Below are 21704 nucleotides of genomic sequence, written 5' to 3' on the forward strand. Positions count from 1 at the left end.
TCTCAGTTCCTCTCATGGCGAGTAGAATCTATTGATTTAGTCTCGTTGACACCATCAGAGTGGCTGGTGACATTTCCTTATTCCCTGCAGGAAAAGAAAGTAGCTTTGAAGGTATAAATTTCCAAGTTGATCAAACGCTCTCGGGTAAGAAACAGAAGGGCGTGTTTGTCTATGAGATGGACGTGAGAAAGGAGGTGCTGCCGTTAATTCCAACATTGTCCTACATATAGGGGACGGCAAGTATATGAGTCACATCTGACTAAACGAGATAGGAAAGTCGGCAGAGAAAGCCCCCACCCGCGTAAAGAGTCCGAGTGTTACCCCCAGACCAATCCAGTGCTCGGCTTCTCCCCGGCATGCCGAACCCGGACCCCACAGATGCATTGCCTCGGGTATACAGAGTACGTGAGATCATTGGATACATAAGACTCGTTATCTCCTCTAACTCTCTTTCTTCTAACCACAACCTCTAATCATGGCACAAACTCGTATGCCCCACGATGTGTTCAATATTGTTCTCATTCTGACATATTACTAGAAGACAAGACCAGCGCCGTCCTTCACCGAGATACGCGCTTCATCCCCAAGAAGGCTGTTGGTGGTAAGGGCAGCTACATTTTCTTGGAAGATGGGACCAAGTTCCTTGATTCAACATGTGGTGCAGCTGTCTCATGTCTGGGACACGGCCATGAAGGAGTCACCCAAGCCATCAAGGATCAAATGGACCAATTGTCCTACTGTCACTCTGCCTTCTTTGGCACTGAGGTAGCTGAAGAACTTGCCCAATTGTTAGTTGACTCCACTGGCGGAAAGCTATCCAAGCTCTTTGTAGTCAGCTCAGGTAAGTCAATTCAATGACATAGATCACAAGGATATGACTGATATCTGTCACCAAGGCTCTGAGGCTATCGAGGCTGCACTCAAGCTGGCACGTCAATATTTCTTGGAACTCCCTGCGCCTCAGCCGGAGCGTACGAGGTTCATCGCACGTCTTCCTTCTTACCATGGCACTACCCTGGGTGCCCTTTCTGCTGGCGGACACGTGCAGCGTCGGCAACCATTCGAGCCTCTCCTATCCAAGAACACATCCCACATTTCTCCTTGCTATGCATATCGCAACAAGTCTGACGGGGAATCTGACGAAGACTATGTTGCCCGTCTCGCCGCCGAACTAGATGCTGAGTTCCGTCGTGTTGGTCCCGAGACTGTGTGTGCATTTATTGCTGAGCCGGTCGTTGGCGCGGTAAGATCTTCTTCGGTCTTTCCCAAATCAAATCCCTAATGTGATCATTTTAGGCTCTTGGTTGTGTGCCAGCAGTACCAGGATACTTCCCAGCAATGAAAGCCGTCTGTAAAAAGTACGGCGCACTCCTCATCTTCGACGAGATCATGTGTGGAATGGGCCGTTGCGGAACACTGCATGCCTGGGAGCAGGAGGATGTCGTCCCTGATATTCAGGCTATTGGAAAAGGTCTGGGTGGTGGGTACACCCCGGTCTCAGGCATCCTCGTAGATGACTCTATTGTCCAGACTATGGACAAGGGCACTGGAGTGTTCCGCCATGGACAGACATACCAAGGCCACCCGATCTCATGTGCTGCTGCACTAGCCGTGCAGAAGACTATCAAGCAGGAGAAGCTTCTGGATAATGTCCGGGAAATGGGAGCTTATCTTGAAAAGCAGCTGAGGCAGCGATTTGAGAGTCACCCTTATGTGGGAGATATTCGAGGAAAGGGCCTATTCTGGGGTGTGAGTTATCATATATTATATTCATCATCGCTAAGTGGGTTGGATTTGTTGCTGACTTTTTTCAAGCTCGAGTTCGTCAAAGACAAGGCCACGAAAGAGCCTTTTGATCCCAACGACCGCTTGTCATTCCTTATCCAGGAGAAGGGTCTGCAGCCGGAGCATAGCGTCTCGCTGTATTGCAGCTCTGGCACTGTGGATGGAATCAAAGGAGACCATCTGATACTTGCACCGGCTTATATTGTGTCCAAGGGGGAAATTGACATTATTGTGGACGCCCTGGAGAAGGTTCTAGAGGAAGTTTTTGCAGCGCTACAGAAATAGGCTTTCATCCACAGGGACGATGCCGATGCTTAAGAACATGCATTAATGTCAATTTCACAATTTAAAGTTAGTAACTACTGAATCAAACAAACTTGGGAAGTTAAATACAACTAGCCAGGTCAAATAATTCGGTGAAATTTCGGTATTGTACATGTAAACCAAATATAAGTTATGTGATGATGTAGATCAGCCTTAAGCCTCAATAGCAGCCGCCTTCTTCGCAGCAGATTCGGACTCAAGTTTCCCATTGGTAGCATGTTCACGAGGCATCGAGCTTTCCGCCCAAAGTCCAGCAACAGTCTCAACAGCCCGTTCAACGACAACGCGAATACGATCACGCAGAACGGGGTTACCACACTCAACTTCTAAGTCCTCAAGCCAGACGCGCGCAACGTGCTTGTCCACCTTGATCTCGATGCCAGGGACTGGAATACCCATGGCAATAAGACGGTCCATTTCCGCAGCCTCAATGTCGGAGATACGCTCCTCGTTAGCCTCATCTACATCTTGTTCTGGGCCGAGTGCGAGATCGGCTGGGACGCGAGGGCGTTCAATTGGGCCAATGTTGTCACCACCAAATTGTGCTTCCAGCATCATTAGCATACGGGCAAGCTTTTCCTGAGGCCCGGATTGGGCGTGTGGATTAGGAAGGGTAGGCATGTCCATTTCATCGTCGTCGTGGTGATGGTGGTGCTTGTTTTTAGCGGATTCTGATATCAACAAATGTGGTTAGCATAATTCTCGTAGAGAGGGTTGTTGGGATCTTACGCTTCACGGAGGCAGGGCTGCTCTCGACTGTGAGGAGAACAGCCATCACCGCATCCGCAACACCGTCGTTCATCATGTTTCCTTCCCATTCTAACTCGACCTCGCGAGTCCGCGAATGATAATGAAGAGATACACAACCCATGACAAGGAATGTTTGCGTCTCGTCTGATGGAATCTCTTCATCGGCCTCCTCTGGCTTTACGGTCTCATCGGTGTCGTCGTCATTTTGGCTACTGCTGTGTGATTTCTTGGTCGTGCCGACTTCCTCGATGGCTCCGAATGTCCCTTCGAGGGCCCATCTGATCAAGTCCATGCTCGCAGAACTGAGGGTGATATGCTGTTTGCAGGAAATGGTTGTGGTCGTCAACCCAGCATACTCTTGCAAGTCATCGGGGGCCATCAGCGATAGATTGAACCCATTCTGGACCAACACTCCAGCCATGAGCTGGGCATCCGCCTCCTCTGAGGGTGGTGCGAGCTCTGCTAGCTTTCCCACAACCTTCGCAATCTTATCCTTCTTGAACGGAATGCGAACTTCGTCGCAGTTTGCTGGTGTGTAGACTTTAACTTTGACTGCTTTGTCGGCATTAAGACTGAGCAGCTTCGACTTCAGTCTCATCATCTGATGTTTCTCGCCATGGACAAGAATCACAACTGGCGCAGCAACCTCCTCGATGAAGGTGCGGTTTTCAACTCCATCAACGTGGGCCGCAAAGCTAACCTCGTCAATGGTGCATCGACGAGGAATCATAACTTTCTGATCCTCGTCGTTCGCTCCGGGAACGCGGCCTCGTCCATGCCCAGTAGACACCTTGGACATAACAGCCGGGATCTGATCTGGCTCGTTAAGCAGTTGCTTGGCCATGGTTCCTTCAACACTGTAACCAGTCATGACAACACCGTTGCGATCACTCGGTGCCCATCTTTCAAGCAGCTCACGGCTTGTTCCAGTCTGTAACATACCGGGAGAAGCAAGCATCACACATCCTCCAACATCATCGAAACGCTCCAAGCTGCGAAGACTGCGGACGAATCGGAAGTCCCATGGCCCGACACTGACGCTCTTGTCGCCGCTGGCTTCGGCCTCGGCCATGCGTTGCCGGAAGAGACGCTTGATATTATCGTTCATAGCACCGATGTATGTTTGGTACACAACCATACACCGACGTGCCATATTTCCAATATAGTAGATAGGAAACTTTTGAAGCTCGGGGTGCCTTTCCCAATATTCATCAAGGATGAGAAGCAGCTCTTGGGCACGACCGAGGGCAAACACCGGCATGAGAACTCGACCGCCACGATTCAAGACACCCGTGATCGACTTCATCAATGCAGCCTCACGTTCTAGCCGTGGCGGGTTGGAGGAAATACCGAATGTCGATTCTGTGATAAGGACATCAATCTTTGTGCCCTTGGGCACTGCCGCAGGAATTAAGTGTCTGTCTTCCTCGCGAGAGTAGTCTATTCGAGGTTAGTGAAATGATTGGTGCCTTCTTTCGTGGGAACACAATTACCTCCGGTAAACAGAGTCACGAGTCCAGCAATATCAATCTTGAACATGGCTGCACCAAGGACGTGACCAGCCGGGTACGGGGTAATGCGAATGCCATTAATCGTATGTGTAGTGTAAAAGTCGATGGTTTCAATCAAGGGAAGAGTTGATAAGTGATCACGCTCGGTATATAACGTCGTGCGTTGATCAGAGGAAGAGGATGTGTTGCTGACTCGAACGTTGTCTTGAATGAGCCATTTGTAAATTGCTCGAGTGGCGGGGGTCATAAAGACTCTGCCTTTGAAGTTGGTTTTGCTGAGAACATATGGAAGGGCTGATGAGTGGTCGACGTGGAAACTATGGAGAGCATACCGTTAGCAACTGCGACGGTCATGGAGAAACACACAAGATCAAAGACACTCAAATTCAGCAAATTCGAAGGGTACAGGAATACAAGAAATATTTGCATGACATTCAATTGTATTGGGGTTCTCATATATATCCAGGGAAAAAATATGTGCTTCCATCGAGACAGGTCCCGGCAGTAGACTGCCAGATCAACCCAAGCCTCACATCGGGTGATGTGAGAACCTGCACAAAGTGTCCAACACTTTCCCAGAGACTGTATTTCATGTAAAGCAAAGAAGGAAGGAAACACGTACTGGCTGATTAAGAGAACATCCACTGTGCTCAGGTCGAATTCGTCAAAGAACGGAAGGGCAGAGAAGCCTTCTTTCGCTGGGTGCATGCCCGCATCAAGCTGAATGAGACAAAATTAAGTTATTTGAATTGTCACTGTTTGTAACCTTAACTTACCATGACTGTCTTGCCCTTGTACTCCAGAATATGGCAACTTCGGCCGACTTCGTTCCCGCCGCCGAGACAATAGAATGCGAGCTCATCTGATGGATCAACGGGCTCGTCATCCACGGCTGCGCCCATAGCTGAGGCTTTGCGCTTGGCCGCCATTTTGTCGTAGGCAGATCAAATGAGGGGAATGAATGTCAATATGTCCTAGTTGAGTCCGAAAAACAGCTGTTTGGGCACTGGGGCCCGCGGTGGAGGTTGGAGGTGTTAGATCTCAGAATGCGCTGAGCGCAACAACCATGGCCTGCGCAACGCAGCAATAAAAGATGCAGCTGCCTGGCAATTGAAACAAAGACGTCAATGAAATGATGTTATGCGACTTGACGGGTGATTGAAAGAGCAAGGAGCCCTGGAGGTTTTGGGGCTTAGTCAAACATTCGTCACGTGCTGGTCGCGATCCGCGGAGCAAACTCGGCCACTGCAGTAAAAGCTCCCTTACCCCAACCCTCCCCCCTTGACCCTGCCGGCACTTTCGCGTTAAACTCAACTGCTGGTTAATTTGCGCATCGCCTCCATGGCCCAGTACACTTATTGAGATGGTTACAGCTATTGGAAGCTGGTGGTGCGAGCAATCTGCTCATTTCAACGGCCACGCGTGGACGCCTCTTCATATTGAAGACCGCCCCGGATCTGCGCAATAGCGACCCTTCTCATCTTTAAAACAATCTTATTCTCACTGTGCCGTCACCATGGCGCAAGCTCGGCATCCCCAGCAGCAGCAACCCCAGCAGCCGTTCTCTACCCAGCCCTTCTCCCCGCCTGTCTCCTCGCCATCTCCCAACTCGGCTTCATCTCCCGTGAATGGAGCCGCTGCTCCCCCTCCATCAAAAAGACCTCGTTTATCGCCTCTCCCGCCTTCCCAGACACAGTCTCCTTACGGTTCCCCGAGCTTTGGCGCAATGCAGCTTCCACCAAATCCAGCCCAGATGAACGGAGCACCGGTTAACATGAATATGAATATCAATATGACTTCACCCGCCCCTCCTCCCCCGGCCCCTCCCGGGACCATGGGACCTCCTTCTCGCCCGGTGGATAAGACAACGGATGCAGCTGAACTGACGGATGTCTTGGCTTCATCTGGCATTGATGTGAGAGAAGAAGAGGCATTTCTCACACGGAGCTTTTCAGGGCAGAATGCGCAGGCGCAGCCACCCCAGCGAGGTCTCCAGATGCCTCATCCGCCACCTATCAACACCTCTTTCAATTCTCAAGTGTCTACTTCAGGAACGCTTTCAGCTTCCAACAGTTTCGGTGAATTGCCTCAGATTAAGCCCGCGATAACGAATGATTCTTTCACTACCGAGCCGTCTTCGCAAACACCCGTTCCATTCAAAGATCCTAATGAACCGACCCGCGAGGATACTGTGGCAGCAAGACGGGCACAATACCACATCCAAGAACCGTTCTTGTTGACAAAACTCCTTGAGCAGAAGCTTCAGAAGCGAGGCTTTGATCTTGGTGTCCGAATTCCGGCTGAGGGCCTTTTCCATCCCGTTCCAGGTCGGCCCCAGCCTATTGAAGTCACTGGTCCAGATGGGTCTTCTGTGGTGCGCACTGGTCAGACAATCCTCAATCAGGATGGTGCTCCTCTTGTCGACATACTGAATATCCTATCGATCTCCTGCGAGGAAAGACTACGAGGTGTCATTGACTATTCCTCGTCTCTCGCTCGAAGTCGCCGGGCACATTCTCATGGCGCAGTTCCCGCGGAGTGGAAAGACATCGCGCAACCTCTTGGGCCGACTGCAGGAAACGCACAAACTCCTGTGAAGCGTATGCTACCCTCCATAACATATAATTTGCTGGACTTTTTTGTCCATTATTGATCTGTTACTAACATTTTCATAGGCCCCCATTCTGCAATTGAATCATCTGGCACAAAATCCAACGCAGAGCTGTTCCGCATACTTATTCAAAGGGAAACTTTGCAAGAAGAAAGACGTGCAGCCAAGCGTGCCAAACGTAATAGCAATGCTATTCTTGGCGAAGCCGGTCGAGTCGAGTCCGCCGACCTCAACGGGTCCGCACCTTCGACGCCTATGGGCGACAGGACGCCCAGCTTCGACAAGAAATCCATCACGAAGAAGGAGGCGAAGAAGATGGTAGACTCCAAAGCGAGCGAAGCTCAACAGCACCAGCAATCGGTGGAGACGGCGCGTATGGCGCTATCTGGTCGCATGTTCGGTGCTAAAAAATCATACTCATGGCTGAAGTCCGGTGGACCTGCCAGTGGATTCTCATCGCCCTCGCGTCCAGCTCCTTCTACTCCAACTGCTGGTCCGGAAAAATCTGGATCCGGAGAATCAGCACCCAGTCAGACCCACCGACGTCTCGGAACATGGCGCGAAGACCAAGAGAAGGGGGCAGGTATCCAAGTCAGAGATGTGTTGTTCATGCTGGAGGCTGATGGACGGGGTACCAAACACGTGCAAAAGGGCTATCTGAAGGATCCCAAAGAGGATCGAGACCGTGGGAACTAACCAGGTCATAAATGTTTGTAATCTTATTTCTTGTGTCTCTAATTCTTTCCTACGCTCGTCTTGGCTATGTTCACTATGGCTTCGACAAGGAGTTTCTGCATTATCTGCGTGTTCTGGGCGGCGTTGGTTGTCGGGGTGAAGGGCGATGTTCTTTGATTTCTTCATCTACAGGTTGAGCATACATCTTTCGTTGGCGATAGAGGAACTTCTGTACCTCGCTTTATTATGTGTTGTCGCCCTTTGATATGTCAACTCCTTCAAATTTATACGCACTCGAAATAACCTGCTACGTACTTTTTACTTAGAAGCCGGCTTTGATCATTGAAATGTATCGAAATGCTCACAATTTAGCCCGTGTCCTCTATACATTCATGCACCCAAGGCTTCACGAGCCTGGGCCATTTCAGCTTCAGACGGCATATTGACAATGGCCAAGTATAAGACCGTTTGCTGACGCAGTTTCGCAATCGGCGTAAGAAGGCCAATGTTTTGCCCGCGGTCACCACGAGCTCGTCGATCAAACACTCTGTATTCACCAGTTTGAGCCTGGTACGCACTCGAGCCATAAGAACCTCTCTGTCTGGGACAGCGGGAGTCTCGTGCACCCCTCAATTCTCCAATGATACCCATCCCCAGAGGTCGCCCATGAGGAGCATGAGGAGCGGGAGGGTTAGACCGCGATTCATTTTGTGAGTAAGAGTAGTTATGGCTGGCGTATGGTTCCTGATTGTATGAACCGCGAGTACGTCCTAGACCTGGACGAGCACCCTTCAGGCGCTGCAATTTGTCCATGGAGAGATGGCCTCCAGTCACCAGAGCAAGCAGGTCGCCGCTGCTGGCAGGGTGATTGGGATCGGCATAGCGCGAGGTAAATGTGGGCTTTGGTCCTTGGGTTAAATTACTGTCAGGATTGTTTGTTGCCTAGATTGATAGCATCAGCAATGAGATTCTATATAGATACTCCATTTACTCACGAATTTAGCTTGGGCTCGCTTGTCCCAGTAGTTGCTCACGAACTCCCTCTTCTTCTTGGTCTTTGAGAGCTTCTTTTCTGCATCTTCGTCCGAGGCCAGCTGGTCAAGCTCTGGGAATACCAAAGGTGCTACCTCGGGGAAGATAAATCCTTTCCCGTCGGAGGACTTGAACTTGTGCCGAAGACGGCTGAGCATGTCTGAACCACCTCTGTCTGTAGCCTTGAAGATCAGGGAGTTCAAATCCAAAGTCGTAGACGGGGCATCCGGTAACTCAGGATTCCAAGTCATGACCAGGCAGAAGAGACCACGGGGCTGGAAGAACTCTTGATTCAGCTTATCAAAGAATGTGTTGGTCCTGGTCAAACAAGTTTAGTAGATCTCTTGATGATCAACGATATACGACTTACCTCCGGGCTCCATCTACAGCAATTGCAACATCAGTAGCGATCTGGATGGCAATAGACACAGCAATTCCCGTAGCACTGGGCATAAACATCGTTCCAATCGATGCCAGGTTAATTGCATTCAACCAACGCGCTCCCTGACAAGCCTTCTCGGCAGTATCCAGGAAATCAGAGAACATAGGCTGGTCGATACCAAAGTCGGCAAGGTCCGGTGCATAGGCACGAACGAAGCCGCGCTTGCGGTTCTTTGGCCTGCGCTGAGGCAATAGAATTGGCGCAGGTAGTTGCGGTACGGGGATGTCATCAGTCGGCGAGTATGCAGGAGGCGGATACTCAGATGCAAACCGGTGAGCCAGACTCACTTCGTCAACGGCTTCTTGGGCTTCGTTATAGTCTGGAGGACTTTCTTTGTCTCCTGGGCTGCGCCTTAGTTCGTCTTGGGCCTCGTCGAGCTCCCACTGCTCTTCCAAGGCGTCTATCGCGGTTCTCTCTTGGGGGAGATGTCCGCCTTCATGCTCATGTGAGTCGCGTGTGCTGCCTTCTGAGAGACTCCTTGTTGGCTGATTGTTTTCCTCGCTTAACTGCGTTTGTTGCACGTTCTTTGCCTTGTGTGCAGATATAGATTCCGAAACGAGACCTATGCCTGCTGCAAGACATTTGACGGCCTTTGATCCTAGGTAAGACATGACGTCAAGACGTTATTTGTATGAGATGTCAAGGGGTTTCTGAGACGGAAATAATAATTGTATTGGGGTAAACATGTTGTAGCACCAGCAGAACAGCAGCAATTTATATAGGACCATGGCTGGCTTTCAGCTATGGAGGTCATCACCACCCTCCAGTCGCGAAGCATGCTCTTATAGGTATGCAGCTTGTAGGAATTAGGCTCCCAAGAAATGGCCCCCACTCAGCCCTAAAGCCGTGTGAATTAATCCATACAATATTATAGAATGGTCCAAAGAGTTAAGCATGGGCCAGAAAAAATTGGCGGGCCTCACAGCCACACCCCATTAGGGCAACACTGCGACCGGGTGCTAAGCCTAGAGCAAGATTGCCGCTTTACTGTGGAGACTTTTATAGCTTGAAACATGTTAGCTTCTTCTTTCATGTCCATTCTGGCTAAGGCAAAAATCGGATTCGTTTCGGAATGACCCCCGAGGCAGCTCGAGCTTCCAGAAGCGCAACACAGCATGAACGGCGTATATACATATCCCTCCTATTTGCTGTAAGGTTAAAAGTAAATGAAAATTCTAACTAGAATACCCGCTATTTCGATAGGAAAGAAGAAGTTAGAAGGAAGAAGCGGTGAACATAACCGTTTAACCTGACGATATATAGTTTCCTAGTGCCACCAATTTTATCGACTTATAGTAGAACTCTTTTGCAATAGTTCCACCCAATCCTAGAAAATTAGGCTTATTATTATGTCGGACGATTAACGTTATTCAGATCCACCAACTTGTTTCATTTCTATCTAAGATATGCCATTATATTGCGATCATCATCAACGCGGCTAATTTCCTATATCAGAATGTCCCCCTACTATTTATACCTCACTTTCTTTGCGATGCTTCGTCTCAAAGCTTGCACCAGTTCGTGCTGAGAATCCTTACACTTTTACCTTTCAGGCAAACCGACAATCGCTGGCTGAACCATTCAATATCTGATTCAACCTTATGATTAGATTGTATCTAGGTGGCCATTTCCCCCATTCTCTACGGAGATCCTTTTATATTTTCATATTGTCATATTTTCCTATTTTCATATTGTCATATTATCATACTGTACTCCCCAAGATGTCTTTGTCTTATCTCCGCTATAAAGAACGAGCCACTGAGTCAGCTGGAATGTCACCTGTGCCCAGGGATGATGCGGAGAGTCTACGGTGAGCCACATCCGCCCTTCACGCTGGTTTTTATGTTCCCCCAAGCCCTGTGGAAATCTGTTGAAATGCGTTTGACGTATTTCTGTCTCAATCATATTACGGGACTCATGTTCTTTATGATTTGCGGGGATTATGTGGACTGGGTGGACTGGTGGACTGGATGGTTCGGCTAAAGCCAGGGCTTGGACGTGCTCCCCGGTGGCGGACCAAGACCCTCTCTAGACGCCTTTGATTTCATTCCGGGTGTGCGATTGGGACTGGAATGAGGCCATAATATCCCGCTGATCTTTTCTCCTTGGGAGGCCCGTTCACCTTGAGGCCGGAGGCGCATCGTAGCCTGTATAGAGAACCCCCCAAGAGTCAAAATGACCAGGGCATAATTTAGAAGCCTCTGAGAATGTAAGAAGAGACATATATATTATATATTCTCTCGGGTCAATCAAAAAGGAGGCTTAGTCCTAAACGTAAAGAAAAAAATGAGTTATCAAGGCGAGGTTACCGCGTAGATCGGCAACGCTCTCTTACGTCCCCCAACTCTCCGACTCTCCCATCTCTCGTCTTCTCCCCCTCCAATGTCGCCTCGTTCAATGAGCTCAGCTTTCCTTTGAGGAAATGCACTTTTGATTCATTTTGTGTCCGTCAATCTTCGCGTTCCCTCGATCTTGCATCTCCACTTGCTTCCCTGGCGTATCCTGCCTCCAAACCCATTCCTCTCGAGAGAGTCGCGCACAACGATCATCGGCCATCGGCCGTAAATTCCTCCAATCTTCTCTTCCTCTACCGTTCCTTTGACGGATAGGACTTCGTGCACAATGTCCACTCCCTCTACGGCCACTGCAACCCATCCTTCTCACCACCAGGCTTACGGATACCCTCACCACCCCTACCAACCGAATACCTCTTACCCGACTTCCACCACGGGAACTCGCCTCGCGAACCCCTACGCTTATTCCGTCCCCTCTCCAACAACCACCACACTCCCGTACACTCAACCTCCGAGACTTCCTCCGACGACATCGACCCCTTCGGCCATGACCCATCAGAGCGGCTCCAGCGTGGCTCCCTCTGTGGGAGGCCGGAAAAAGAAGCCGGATTGGACTGAGTTCTACAAGAATGGTCTTCCCAAGGAAGTCATTGTGATTGATGATAGTCCCGGACCAGAGTCCAACGGGGCGGCTCCTTCGGCCCATACGTCTGTTGCGAGAGCACCTGCTGCTGTTCCGCAGCCCGCCGGCAAGAGGCGACGAACGGGGATTGAAACCGCCTACGATCTGGGTCACTACGACCGTCCATCTTTTTCCATCAACCCGCAGCAATATGGCGACAACTCGTCGGCTTCATTGTCCACGGACCGCACCACTTCGCTACACACAACCGCACCTACATCGCTCGGTTCGCAGGGCAGCTCTGGTGCCCCCAACGGGGTATACTACGAGGATGCCACTGTGGGTCAAAAGCGGAAGCGCGTTGCCACGCGCAAATCGACTCGCGATGAGCAGAAAAGACGAGAGTTGGAGACCACGGGCGATGCTTTCCTGAGCTACGTACCACCTCCGAAACCACCCATCAAGGCCAAGGATGTTCATGTGCCTATCGTTCGCGATGTGAGTGTTTTTGACCTGTTTCTTGTGCGATTACTGACAGATTTTGCCTTTTCAGAGCACAAGCGCTCAAAACAAGAAGTTCGACGATGACGATGGTCACTACATCGTCACACCCGACACCGCGTTGACCGATCGATGTGAGTCCAGATTTCTCATGGTTTGATGATCATACTGACTTTCTAGACTCCGTCATCAGACTCCTGGGCCAAGGTACTTTTGGCAAGGTGGTGGAGGCATATGACAAGCACCGCAAGTCTCGCTGTGCAGTCAAAATCATCCGATCGATCCAAAAGTACCGCGATGCTTCACGAATTGAGCTGCGAGTCTTGTCAACTCTGTCTTCAAACGACAAGACCAACCGCAACAAATGCATCCACCTGCGGGATACCTTCGACTTCCGGAATCACATTTGCATTGTCACAGATCTGTTAGGACAAAGCGTATTCGACTTCCTCAAGGGAAATGCGTTTGTACCCTTCCCGAGCAGCCAGATCCAGCAGTTCGCCCGGCAACTGTTTACAAGTGTTGCTTGTAAGCTTCTCGCTCCTTCTCATCCCATGTTCCAACTAACTCAGCCCAGTCCTACATGACCTCAACCTCATTCACACCGACCTCAAACCCGAAAACATCCTTCTCGTTAGCAACGCCTACCAGACCTTTACCTACAACCGCACCATCCCCTCTTCTTCTCATGCCACATCTCGCAACGCACGGCAGCGCCGCGTGCTCCTCGATAGCGAGATCCGCCTCATCGACTTCGGCTCGGCCACTTTTGACGATGAATACCACTCCTCTGTTGTTTCAACACGCCACTACCGGGCCCCCGAAATCATACTGAATCTCGGCTGGAGCTTCCCGTGCGACATCTGGAGTATTGGATGTATCTTGGTGGAGTTCTTCACCGGAGACGCGCTCTTCCAGACACATGACAACCTCGAACACCTCGCAATGATGGAAGCTGTCAATGGCAGCCGCATCGACCAAGCGTTGGTGAAGAGAGTAATGGCGGGTGGAAAACAAGGTGGCAGCAACTCTGCCTCGAAGTAAATTTGTCTTCCCCTCAAACTCGTCATCACCGATACTGACTTTGCCTAGATATTTCGTCCGGAGCAAGCTCGATTACCCTAACAATGAAACCACTCGGGCTTCGCGGAAGTATGTACGCGCAATGAAGGGGTTGACGGTACGTTTATTCATATCTTTATGTTAGCTCATTCGCTGATTCTGGCTATTTAGGAGTTCATTCCCACCAACACACCTTTCAACCGTTCATTCCTCGACCTGCTGCAGAAGATCTTTGTCTATGACCCCAAAAATCGGATCACCGCAAAGGCGGCGCTGAAGCACCCCTGGTTCAAGGAAACGCTCGTTGACGATGGCACCGAGGCTTACCGCATTGGCCAAGGACTTTCTCGTCAACAACAACAACGTGCTTGAGCTTCTTCGGTTTACACAGGTATAGCGGCCGACACTCGGCCTTGCCAGCATGGAAAGGGAATTCACCGGCGTGAAAAGGATCCAATTATGGATAGACAGCTTCATATCTCGAGGGTAATCTTTGTTTCTATGGCGGATGGGACGGAAAGGTGTTTTCACTGGCAAAATCATGATCACGATGTTTTTTATTTCTTTGGCTGCAGGCTCTCATGCAGTCTTTGCTGTATCTCGGTTTGTGGCACCACATGGCAACAGCTCGGGCTTACTGCATGTCTCTCCTGGGTGCAACTCATATCCTAACCCTATTTGTTTATCTATTATGCCTTGAAGGCGTTATATGTTACTGCTTTTTTTTCGCGTTTTGAGGAATCCGGTTGGCTTGGAAGGATAGGCTAAGTCCGGATGATTATACCATTTTGATTTTGGCGTCCAATGGTTTAATCGTATGGGGTGTACATAAGTGTTCAATCCAGAGAGTTCTCACTCTCATTCAATTTTGTGATATGTGTCTCTTTCCGGGGCGGATAACCCGAACTGTATTGCGTATGGAGATATGAATATCTGATAGAATGTAATGGAATAGTAGATATATGAGCCCTGCAATTATACCTGTAAATCAATTGTACCTGTACATCAATTGTGTTCCTGCATTGATGCCGATCTCGCATCATTCTTCCGCCATCGGATCTACCCATTCTCCAACGTCTCCAATTCCCCCCTCATCAACTCCCAACATGGACGAAATCACCATCTCCAATTTCCACAAATTGCTACGCCAGGATCCCTCCAATGGCCCAGCACTGGTAATCCATTATCTGGAAGCAATCAAGCAACACGATAGCACCCTCAAAACCCTTATAACAATCAACCCAGAAGCCCTTAAAAGCGCCGAAGAAAAGGCCACAGAAACAGAAACATTCAACAAAAACAACACCCCCTACCCAGTCCTACACAGTGTTCCCGTAATCCTCAAAGACAACTACAGCACATACAACCTCCCCACCAGCGCAGGAGTATCAGCCCTCAAAGACCTCCGCACAACCAACAGCGAAGTAGTAACCCGCCTCCTAAAGGCAGGCGCAATCATCCTCGCCAAAGCAAACCTCCATGAATTCGCCTTACAAGGAACAACAACCTCATCCCTAGGCGGCCAAACCCTCAATCCATATGATGCAGGTCGCACGCCGGGTGGTTCATCCGGTGGCACAGCCGCGGCCCTGGCATGTAACTTTGGACTCGTGGGTTGCGGCACAGACACGATGAACTCACTGCGTTCGCCGGCGTCAGCTTGTGGAATTGTAGGATTCCGGCCATCGACGGGGAGGGTGTCGTGTGCAGGTCTTGTGCCTGTTTCCGAGACGCAGGATTGTGCAGGGCCTATGGGGAGGCGTGTTTGTGATGTGAGGATTATGTATGGGGTCATGAAGGATGAAGATGGAGATGGACATGATGGTCAGAATGGATCTACTTCTATTTCGATACCCCGTCGCAGACCAAGCCGCCAAGTTCGAATTGGAGTCCTGGAAGCATACTTCCCAATCGAGGGATCATGTTCAGAGCCGGAACTACTCTCCGAGAACGAGATCGTACAGGATATCATCCGAACAAGTCTATCATCTCTCGCCTCCCAAGATGAGAATATAACCTTGGTTCCAATCCCAGAATCCAGTCATCCAGACTGGAGCATCACAACCCTCCTCGCAAAAGCCGACACGCAAGCCTTCGAATTCAAGCACTATCTGGACGAATTCCTTCAATCGCAATTTATAACCTCAACACCCCATCGATCCCTCGAGTCGATTATTCAGAGCGGAGAATACGACCAAAAAGCCGCGACACATGTCATGACAGCTGCACTAGAAGACCCAGAAACATACTCGCCCCACAGCGCAGCACATGAAGGACGATTGAAGTATATCGCCTCATTGAAAGAATCCCTACGTGAATGCTTCGATGCATATGATATCGACGCATTAGCTTATCCACATCAACGACAACTGCCCGTGAAGATCGGGGCTACGATGCAGCCGGGTCGGAATGGAGTTTTGGCTGCGTTGACGGGGAGGCCTGCCATCTGTATTCCTGGTATGTTATTCTAATATTTGGCTATCTGGCCGGGGTATAGATTGGTTTGACTAATATATTGTGTGATCTAGCTGGAAGAAGCCCTAGCTCTGATTCTTCTATTCTGGGCGTGCCAGTTGGATTGGAGCTTATGGGACGGCGGTGGGGGGAGGATGAATTGCTTGATCTTGCGGAGCGGGTTGAGGGGATGTCGGAGGCTAGGAGGGCACCTATTTTGAATTATTTGGAATGAGCTAGGTATAGGTGGCTAAGGAAGGGTTTGCTACGAAGCCGGGAAGCATGATCCTTACAATCCCAAGGATAGAGTTACAAACGACAGTGGATAAGTATAGCGGGAGTAAGATGGAAATATATATTCATCTACTCAATTGCTTAGTTTATTGCTTTTTTATAGAATTTATGGCACTATCACTTTGTATGGCATACAAAGTGGTGGACATCTATAGCTGCCTTTTTTGGACAATTCCGTTATCTCTCACAAACCACATTTGTGAATGAGTAATCATTCGAGCACTTGCGTGGTCTAATGGTCATGACGTCTGATTCACATTTGAATCTCACAATTCTCAGAAGGTTCCCGGTTCGATCCCGGGCGCGAGTACTTTCTTTTTGCTTTTTGGCTTTGTAACTTGGCTCTTCTCGGTCGGCACTACGCAATCTGAAATGTAGGAGTTGGCTTTTGTGCGGATTAGTGTTTCTTCTTTATACAATTATGATGTAGTGGTAGGTTATAGTATCGCGTGGTATGTAGCACATGATTTTATAAAGGACTAGAACGTAAGGGATAGGTTTTGCTCTTGCTAACTTATGATATTCATATTATGTGGACAAGGATCAAATGATTAGAAGATCTTTTATAAGAAAACCAATCTATAACGTTATTCGAAAGGTACTTCTCTATGTGCTAATTTGAAGGGCCAGTTAAATAGGGTTAGATGTATCCGATAGTAAAACTCGCGATATTTCGCACTATTTGCCTTTTCCATTCATAAATGCTAAAAGTGCTTTGTTGTTTATTCAAGCACTTGCGTGGTCTAATGGTCATGACGTCTGATTCACAATTTGAATCTCACAATTCTCAGAAGGTTCCCGGTTCGATCCCGGGCGCGAGTACACTACCTTTTTGCTATTTTTGCTATTTTGGTTTCTAGATCCATGAGCACTCGCTACTATATAAATACCTTCTTTAGTTAGATGGCTTCAGGTTCTAGGACTCTTTTTAATCTACGTTGCCAATATAGTAGACCTCAAGCCTTCTCTTTACACCCTCATCCCTATCGATAGGAAGAAAGTACGATTTTGTGTTTCAAATATTACAGTTACCGTCCTATAGTGATATTTCCACCATTCACCGTTTCACTAGAGAATGGGTGCTATGGCATACGCTAATAGACTTGATAGACACAAGTTACTATATCAAAAAATGACATCCATGGATCTATGTAGGCTCACTTATATAAAGCAAACAGTATCAAAATGTAAAGGATGCAAACCGAGAATAAAGGACCAAAGACGGCCAAAGAGTAACGGGGTATCCGTCACAATAAAACAATGCAGAAGCACGCTGTTCAACGCCGAAACCCAATATTTACATTCCGCGGTTAAACTCAACCATACCCTGATCACCACCACGACCCCGGAACTCCTCCTCCAAGCTACTAGCACTAATAGCCTGACGAGAAGGGAAAGCCGCCAGTGCAAGCGGCAAAGCAAAGAGCGAAGTACCCAAGATAAGCGCCAGGTTAACAGGCATAACCATACGAGGCCGGGCACGCAGCCACTGCGTCTTCTCAAACTTGACCAAGATAAGAGGCGGCAGAACCATAATAGGCGTGGCATTCAGAACGCGCGAGATGGCAGTTTCGCCGACTGCAAGGGTAGCAGCCTTCTTACTCTTACCGAGACTCTGGACCGGCTCAGCATCCTCGATCAGCTCGCGCTTGGCACGTTCTTCAGCTGAGAGAACGGGGTAGACATCGATGCCTTGACGGATTTCTTCGCCCCGCATGAGGAAGACGTTCAGAGCGCTGGCGCTGGCGACAGCAGCGAAGGGGACGAGACGGGACAGGATGAGACGGGTGTTGGGGGAGATGCTCTTGAGACGGGGGACGAGAGCTTTCAGGCCGAGAGCTGTCGAGCAAGAAGCCGAGACGGCCATGAGGTATGACTGGGCGATCTGCGAGGTGGAGAGGGGGGTGGATTTGTTTGCGTTTGCGTTGTTGATTGCGACGTTGAGGGATTGGTTTCCGATTTGCCAGAGGAGGGTACCGGCTGTCTGTTATGTCATTTGTTAGGTATGCATTTGGATTTGCGGGATTTGTGGGAAATGCTCACCCCGAGTCCTGGAGTCAACATGCCCGCAGTGACGACCAAGTTCGAGAACACGTAGGCTGACATGCGGAAGGGGAGGAGAACTGGCGTGCCAGTGTCTGTGTGGTCGTTAGCCAATTGCCTGGTATAGATAAATACAAGTTCCCATACCAGGATGCAAAGTCGCATCGACGATCTTCTTCGCGGACCACAGTTCAGGCGTCATAACTGGGACACGGTTCTGCTTGTAGGAGGCGATGAGGCTCTTAGCACTCTCCAGACCAGCGCCTGAGACAAAGAGAGTCCTGCAATTGAGACTGATCAGTAACTTGTCCAATACCAATCCTCTCATTCATGGACTTACCGAGGATCAGCAATGTCGGCGGCATGGCGCACCCGACCCCAGTAGGTGGAGAGGTCATATTGTGATGGGGGGAGATCCCGGCTGCCAGGGAGAGAGGCAGACATAGCGAATGAAAGCACTGTAAAGAATGTATAGAGAATGTATAGAGAGAAAAGACTATGACTCCGCGGGGAGAAAGTGGTTTTTCGATAATAAAAAAGGCGGTGAGACGATAAGTTGAGGATTGGCCAATCAACAACCGGATCTGATCTATATCGGAACTCTAATTTGAACTTTTCAGAGCGCCTTCGAGTAACATGAGAGGGCTGTGTCAGTACTAGCAGGTATCTTCGGAAGTATAACGGCCAAAGCCAGCAGTCTTTCGGTCTAAATAGAGCAGGTCAGATTCGAGACTAAATAGGTCGTGCCTGAATGCACTTATGCCGGCCCCTCTCCCGAGATCGGTTCGCCACGCCGATATGCGGGGATCTTGCATACTACTTGAATGTATAGTATATAAGTTAAGTATAGAGATGATTCTATTCTGTTTTGTCCAGAAATGTGAGGGAATAGTACATAGGTATCATAATGGGTCACAGAGGACTAGGAAAGGGCAGTGTGACTTGGGTAATGCATGGTATAAGCGAGCCCTGCTGGGCGAGAATGACACAAAAGAAATAAGGCACAAGTCTTCCACTGATTATCCAGTATGATCAATAGTTTTACCGGATGCGGTAGGACTTGTGGGCCAAAGGAGAGGGAGGGGCATTTCCCGTGGGCACGTAAGAGGTTCGGACACGGTTCTGTCTCGATGGCGTTTGGGCACAGAAGATGCAGACGTATACAGAGGGCAGGTTTGCACGCTCCAATCCGACGCACCGGGTGTGTAACCAGTGTGTGCATGATTCACTGTGAATTGTTAGTACAAACTGAGACTCGACATGTGTACATTAGACTCACCATTGAATCATAAGATGGCCACCATTATCCATCGAGCGGCAGACACATCGTGTACCATTGCTTGGATTGCTGTGACGATCTGTGCTGGGAGTGGCAAGATCTGGGTCGGTCAGAGTGGTAGGAGAGGCATTGTGTCGGGGGTGAATGTCGAAATCGCTGCCGAGGCGCGGAGGGGATGACCGGAGGTGTGTAAAGGTATGTGATGAGCGGGAGAGTCGGTTGTTAAAGCCATTCATAGACGGTCTAGGTCCCCGGCCGCGTTCTTTCAGGACCTGCCGGAGCGCATGTGTAGCGTCACCACTATCGTCGTCCTCTCCGGGCAACGAGTCGGAAGCCGCACTACCCCGGGTATAGGTGGAGTCGGAGTGAAGCAGAGAAGAGTGTCGCTTGGGGGTCCGCTTGATATCAGGAGATCCACGATGGTTCACTCGCCCAGCCCCTCTCGAAGAGCCAGCCCAAGGCGACTTTCGACCCGAATGGGAAGAGCCGACAGTGGAGGCATATGAACCCTTCGAAGGAGGCCGGGAGCCGGAATCACTGCGGGAAAGTGGACGGCGGTTGAGGTCAAAGATGGAAAAGGAGGACTGAGCACGGTGCAAGACAGGATACTCCGAGTACTCCGCCGGATCGGCTTCGCTTTCGGTTGCAGAGCCACCTAAATCCATCCCGGTCAGGGGATCGGTTAATCCTGTGGGACCCTCATCGACAGGCTCCATCTCAGCCTTTGCACGACCATCCCGGCCAATTCGAAGCACCACGGAGGACGAGCGCGTGGGCAAGCCCGTGGCAACCGAGTTGGCCCGAGCCAAGGGGGTAGGACGCATCCCTTTCGCCGGAGACGAACGGCCCTTGGAGGGGCTCTTTCGGATCCCGCTCGTGGATGCCATCATACCCCCAGCTTGACTGAGCGGCCTGTGTGAGCTTGTGATGGCAGTGTGAGTTACACTGCGGGTCAGCCCCGGTCGTGTGCCCCTCGGTGTGAAGTCGTCATCTTCTTCCTCGCTTTCGCTCAGACCAGCAAACGATGCAGGTCGCTGCCCATCTGGAACCCGGGCACGGAGAAGCTCCTCTCGTTTCGATTCTTCCGCCTGGTGGTGGTAGGGCTGTCGAATGCCACGCAGAGACCTTGTCTGCGGCGTGAGATGAGGCCCACCAAACCGTCGGGCGGGAGAGCTCAGGAACAAGGCTGGGTCCTCTGCTTTGGTAACTGGAATCCGGGGAGAAGTCGAGAACGGTGCAGGGAAGAGAGCAGCGTCGGTAGGTGGTGCTGCTGAAATCCCAAACCCGTTCCCGAACTCGGGGAGGTCAATTGAGCCATCGATGGTTGGTAATTGAGGAATGTGATGTGTGTCGGAGTTCTGACGAGAATCTAAGCCATTGTTGGTGGGTAGAGGAACTTCACCGGCGTTTTCTAGATCCTGATCCCAGAATAATCGCTGCTGTGGGAAGAAAGGAGAGCCCGTGGGATCCAAGGAAGCCAGCTGGAACAAGTCGGGCGAAGACTGTAGGTTGCCAAACATGCGAGGAGACGCCCCCAAAAGACGACTCGGGGTTTCCAGATGACCCATACCCGGTGTTGCCCCTGGTCCATCCCCTTCGTCGAACTCGGGAATCTTCCGCCTCGACGCACTGGTAGGAGGAGGTGTCTGCATGGAAGCCGCCGACTTGGCCGAGCCCATCGGAGGGTAGTCTTCGCTCGCACTCTGGTTCGGCCTCACTGCACGAATCCGCTTGGCCGTATCGGTCTGGTCCACCCTTCCCTTGTAACTCTCCCCATGACTCGGGGCCGGACCTCCCTTCAAGGTTGAGGCGAGGCCGAACCTCTGTGGTGTACGGTGCAGCTCCGGACTGGAGGCATAGGGGTCGGAGGTATCCCAGGTCACTCGAGGGTCGAAGAAGCTGGACTCGAGTTTCGGGGGGAAGGAGTCACCGAACGAAGCCGGAGTCCTCGTTGGCGTTTGCGGTTCGGGATAGCTGAAGCTGAAGAAATCCATGAGTGACTATAGAAGAAGAGAACCCCGCAAA

General features: G+C 50.3%; 8 protein-coding genes across 8 annotated transcripts; 4 read left to right on the forward strand and 4 right to left on the reverse strand.

Annotated features, from left to right (window-relative positions):
- Positions 1-475: 475 nt before the first annotated feature.
- On the forward strand, positions 476-2070 carry PENARI_c010G03396 (aminotransferase, class III; the record flags this gene model as incomplete). The annotated part of the gene is made up of 5 exons (XM_022632191.1): positions 476-488; positions 539-841; positions 897-1243; positions 1297-1749; positions 1816-2070. 5 exons carry the CDS (start codon positions 476-478, stop codon positions 2068-2070), a joined length of 1371 nt encoding a protein of 456 aa, XP_022487955.1.
- A 192-nt stretch (positions 2071-2262) lies between these two features.
- Positions 2263-5299, reverse strand: ysh1 (cleavage polyadenylation factor subunit YSH1; the record flags this gene model as incomplete). Its single annotated transcript, XM_022632097.1, has 5 exons — positions 2263-2780; positions 2839-4299; positions 4353-4687; positions 4993-5090; positions 5147-5299. 5 exons carry the CDS (start codon positions 5297-5299, stop codon positions 2263-2265), a joined length of 2565 nt encoding a protein of 854 aa, XP_022487778.1.
- Positions 5300-5886: 587 nt separating this feature from the next.
- PENARI_c010G10558 (uncharacterized protein) lies at positions 5887-7677 on the forward strand (the record flags this gene model as incomplete). The annotated part of the gene is made up of 2 exons (XM_022632397.1): positions 5887-6970; positions 7046-7677. 2 exons carry the CDS (start codon positions 5887-5889, stop codon positions 7675-7677), a joined length of 1716 nt encoding a protein of 571 aa, XP_022488015.1.
- Positions 7678-8046: 369 nt separating this feature from the next.
- Positions 8047-9741, reverse strand: PENARI_c010G11934 (uncharacterized protein; the record flags this gene model as incomplete). The annotated part of the gene is made up of 3 exons (XM_022632439.1): positions 8047-8598; positions 8652-9006; positions 9059-9741. The coding sequence occupies 3 exons, from the start codon at positions 9739-9741 to the stop codon at positions 8047-8049; spliced, it is 1590 nt and encodes a 529-aa protein (XP_022487900.1).
- A 2011-nt stretch (positions 9742-11752) lies between these two features.
- Positions 11753-13981, forward strand: PENARI_c010G00428 (putative protein kinase (Lkh1); the record flags this gene model as incomplete). Its single annotated transcript, XM_022632100.1, has 6 exons — positions 11753-12544; positions 12600-12681; positions 12728-13075; positions 13125-13587; positions 13640-13727; positions 13781-13981. 6 exons carry the CDS (start codon positions 11753-11755, stop codon positions 13979-13981), a joined length of 1974 nt encoding a protein of 657 aa, XP_022487922.1.
- Positions 13982-14715: 734 nt separating this feature from the next.
- PENARI_c010G07362 (amidase) lies at positions 14716-16298 on the forward strand (the record flags this gene model as incomplete). Its single annotated transcript, XM_022632296.1, has 2 exons — positions 14716-16066; positions 16138-16298. The coding sequence occupies 2 exons, from the start codon at positions 14716-14718 to the stop codon at positions 16296-16298; spliced, it is 1512 nt and encodes a 503-aa protein (XP_022487684.1).
- Positions 16299-17654: 1356 nt separating this feature from the next.
- On the reverse strand, positions 17655-18844 carry PENARI_c010G01622 (sideroflexin family transporter; the record flags this gene model as incomplete). The annotated part of the gene is made up of 4 exons (XM_022632134.1): positions 17655-18341; positions 18401-18495; positions 18548-18681; positions 18741-18844. The coding sequence occupies 4 exons, from the start codon at positions 18842-18844 to the stop codon at positions 17655-17657; spliced, it is 1020 nt and encodes a 339-aa protein (XP_022487861.1).
- A 597-nt stretch (positions 18845-19441) lies between these two features.
- Positions 19442-21673, reverse strand: PENARI_c010G07820 (PHD finger domain protein; the record flags this gene model as incomplete). Its single annotated transcript, XM_022632310.1, has 2 exons — positions 19442-19628; positions 19680-21673. 2 exons carry the CDS (start codon positions 21671-21673, stop codon positions 19442-19444), a joined length of 2181 nt encoding a protein of 726 aa, XP_022487747.1.
- Positions 21674-21704: the final 31 nt, after the last annotated feature.

The sequence above is a fragment of the Penicillium arizonense genome (assembly GCF_001773325.1).
Source record: "Penicillium arizonense strain CBS 141311 chromosome Unknown PENARI_contig010, whole genome shotgun sequence".
NCBI lineage: Eukaryota > Fungi > Ascomycota > Eurotiomycetes > Eurotiales > Aspergillaceae > Penicillium > Penicillium arizonense.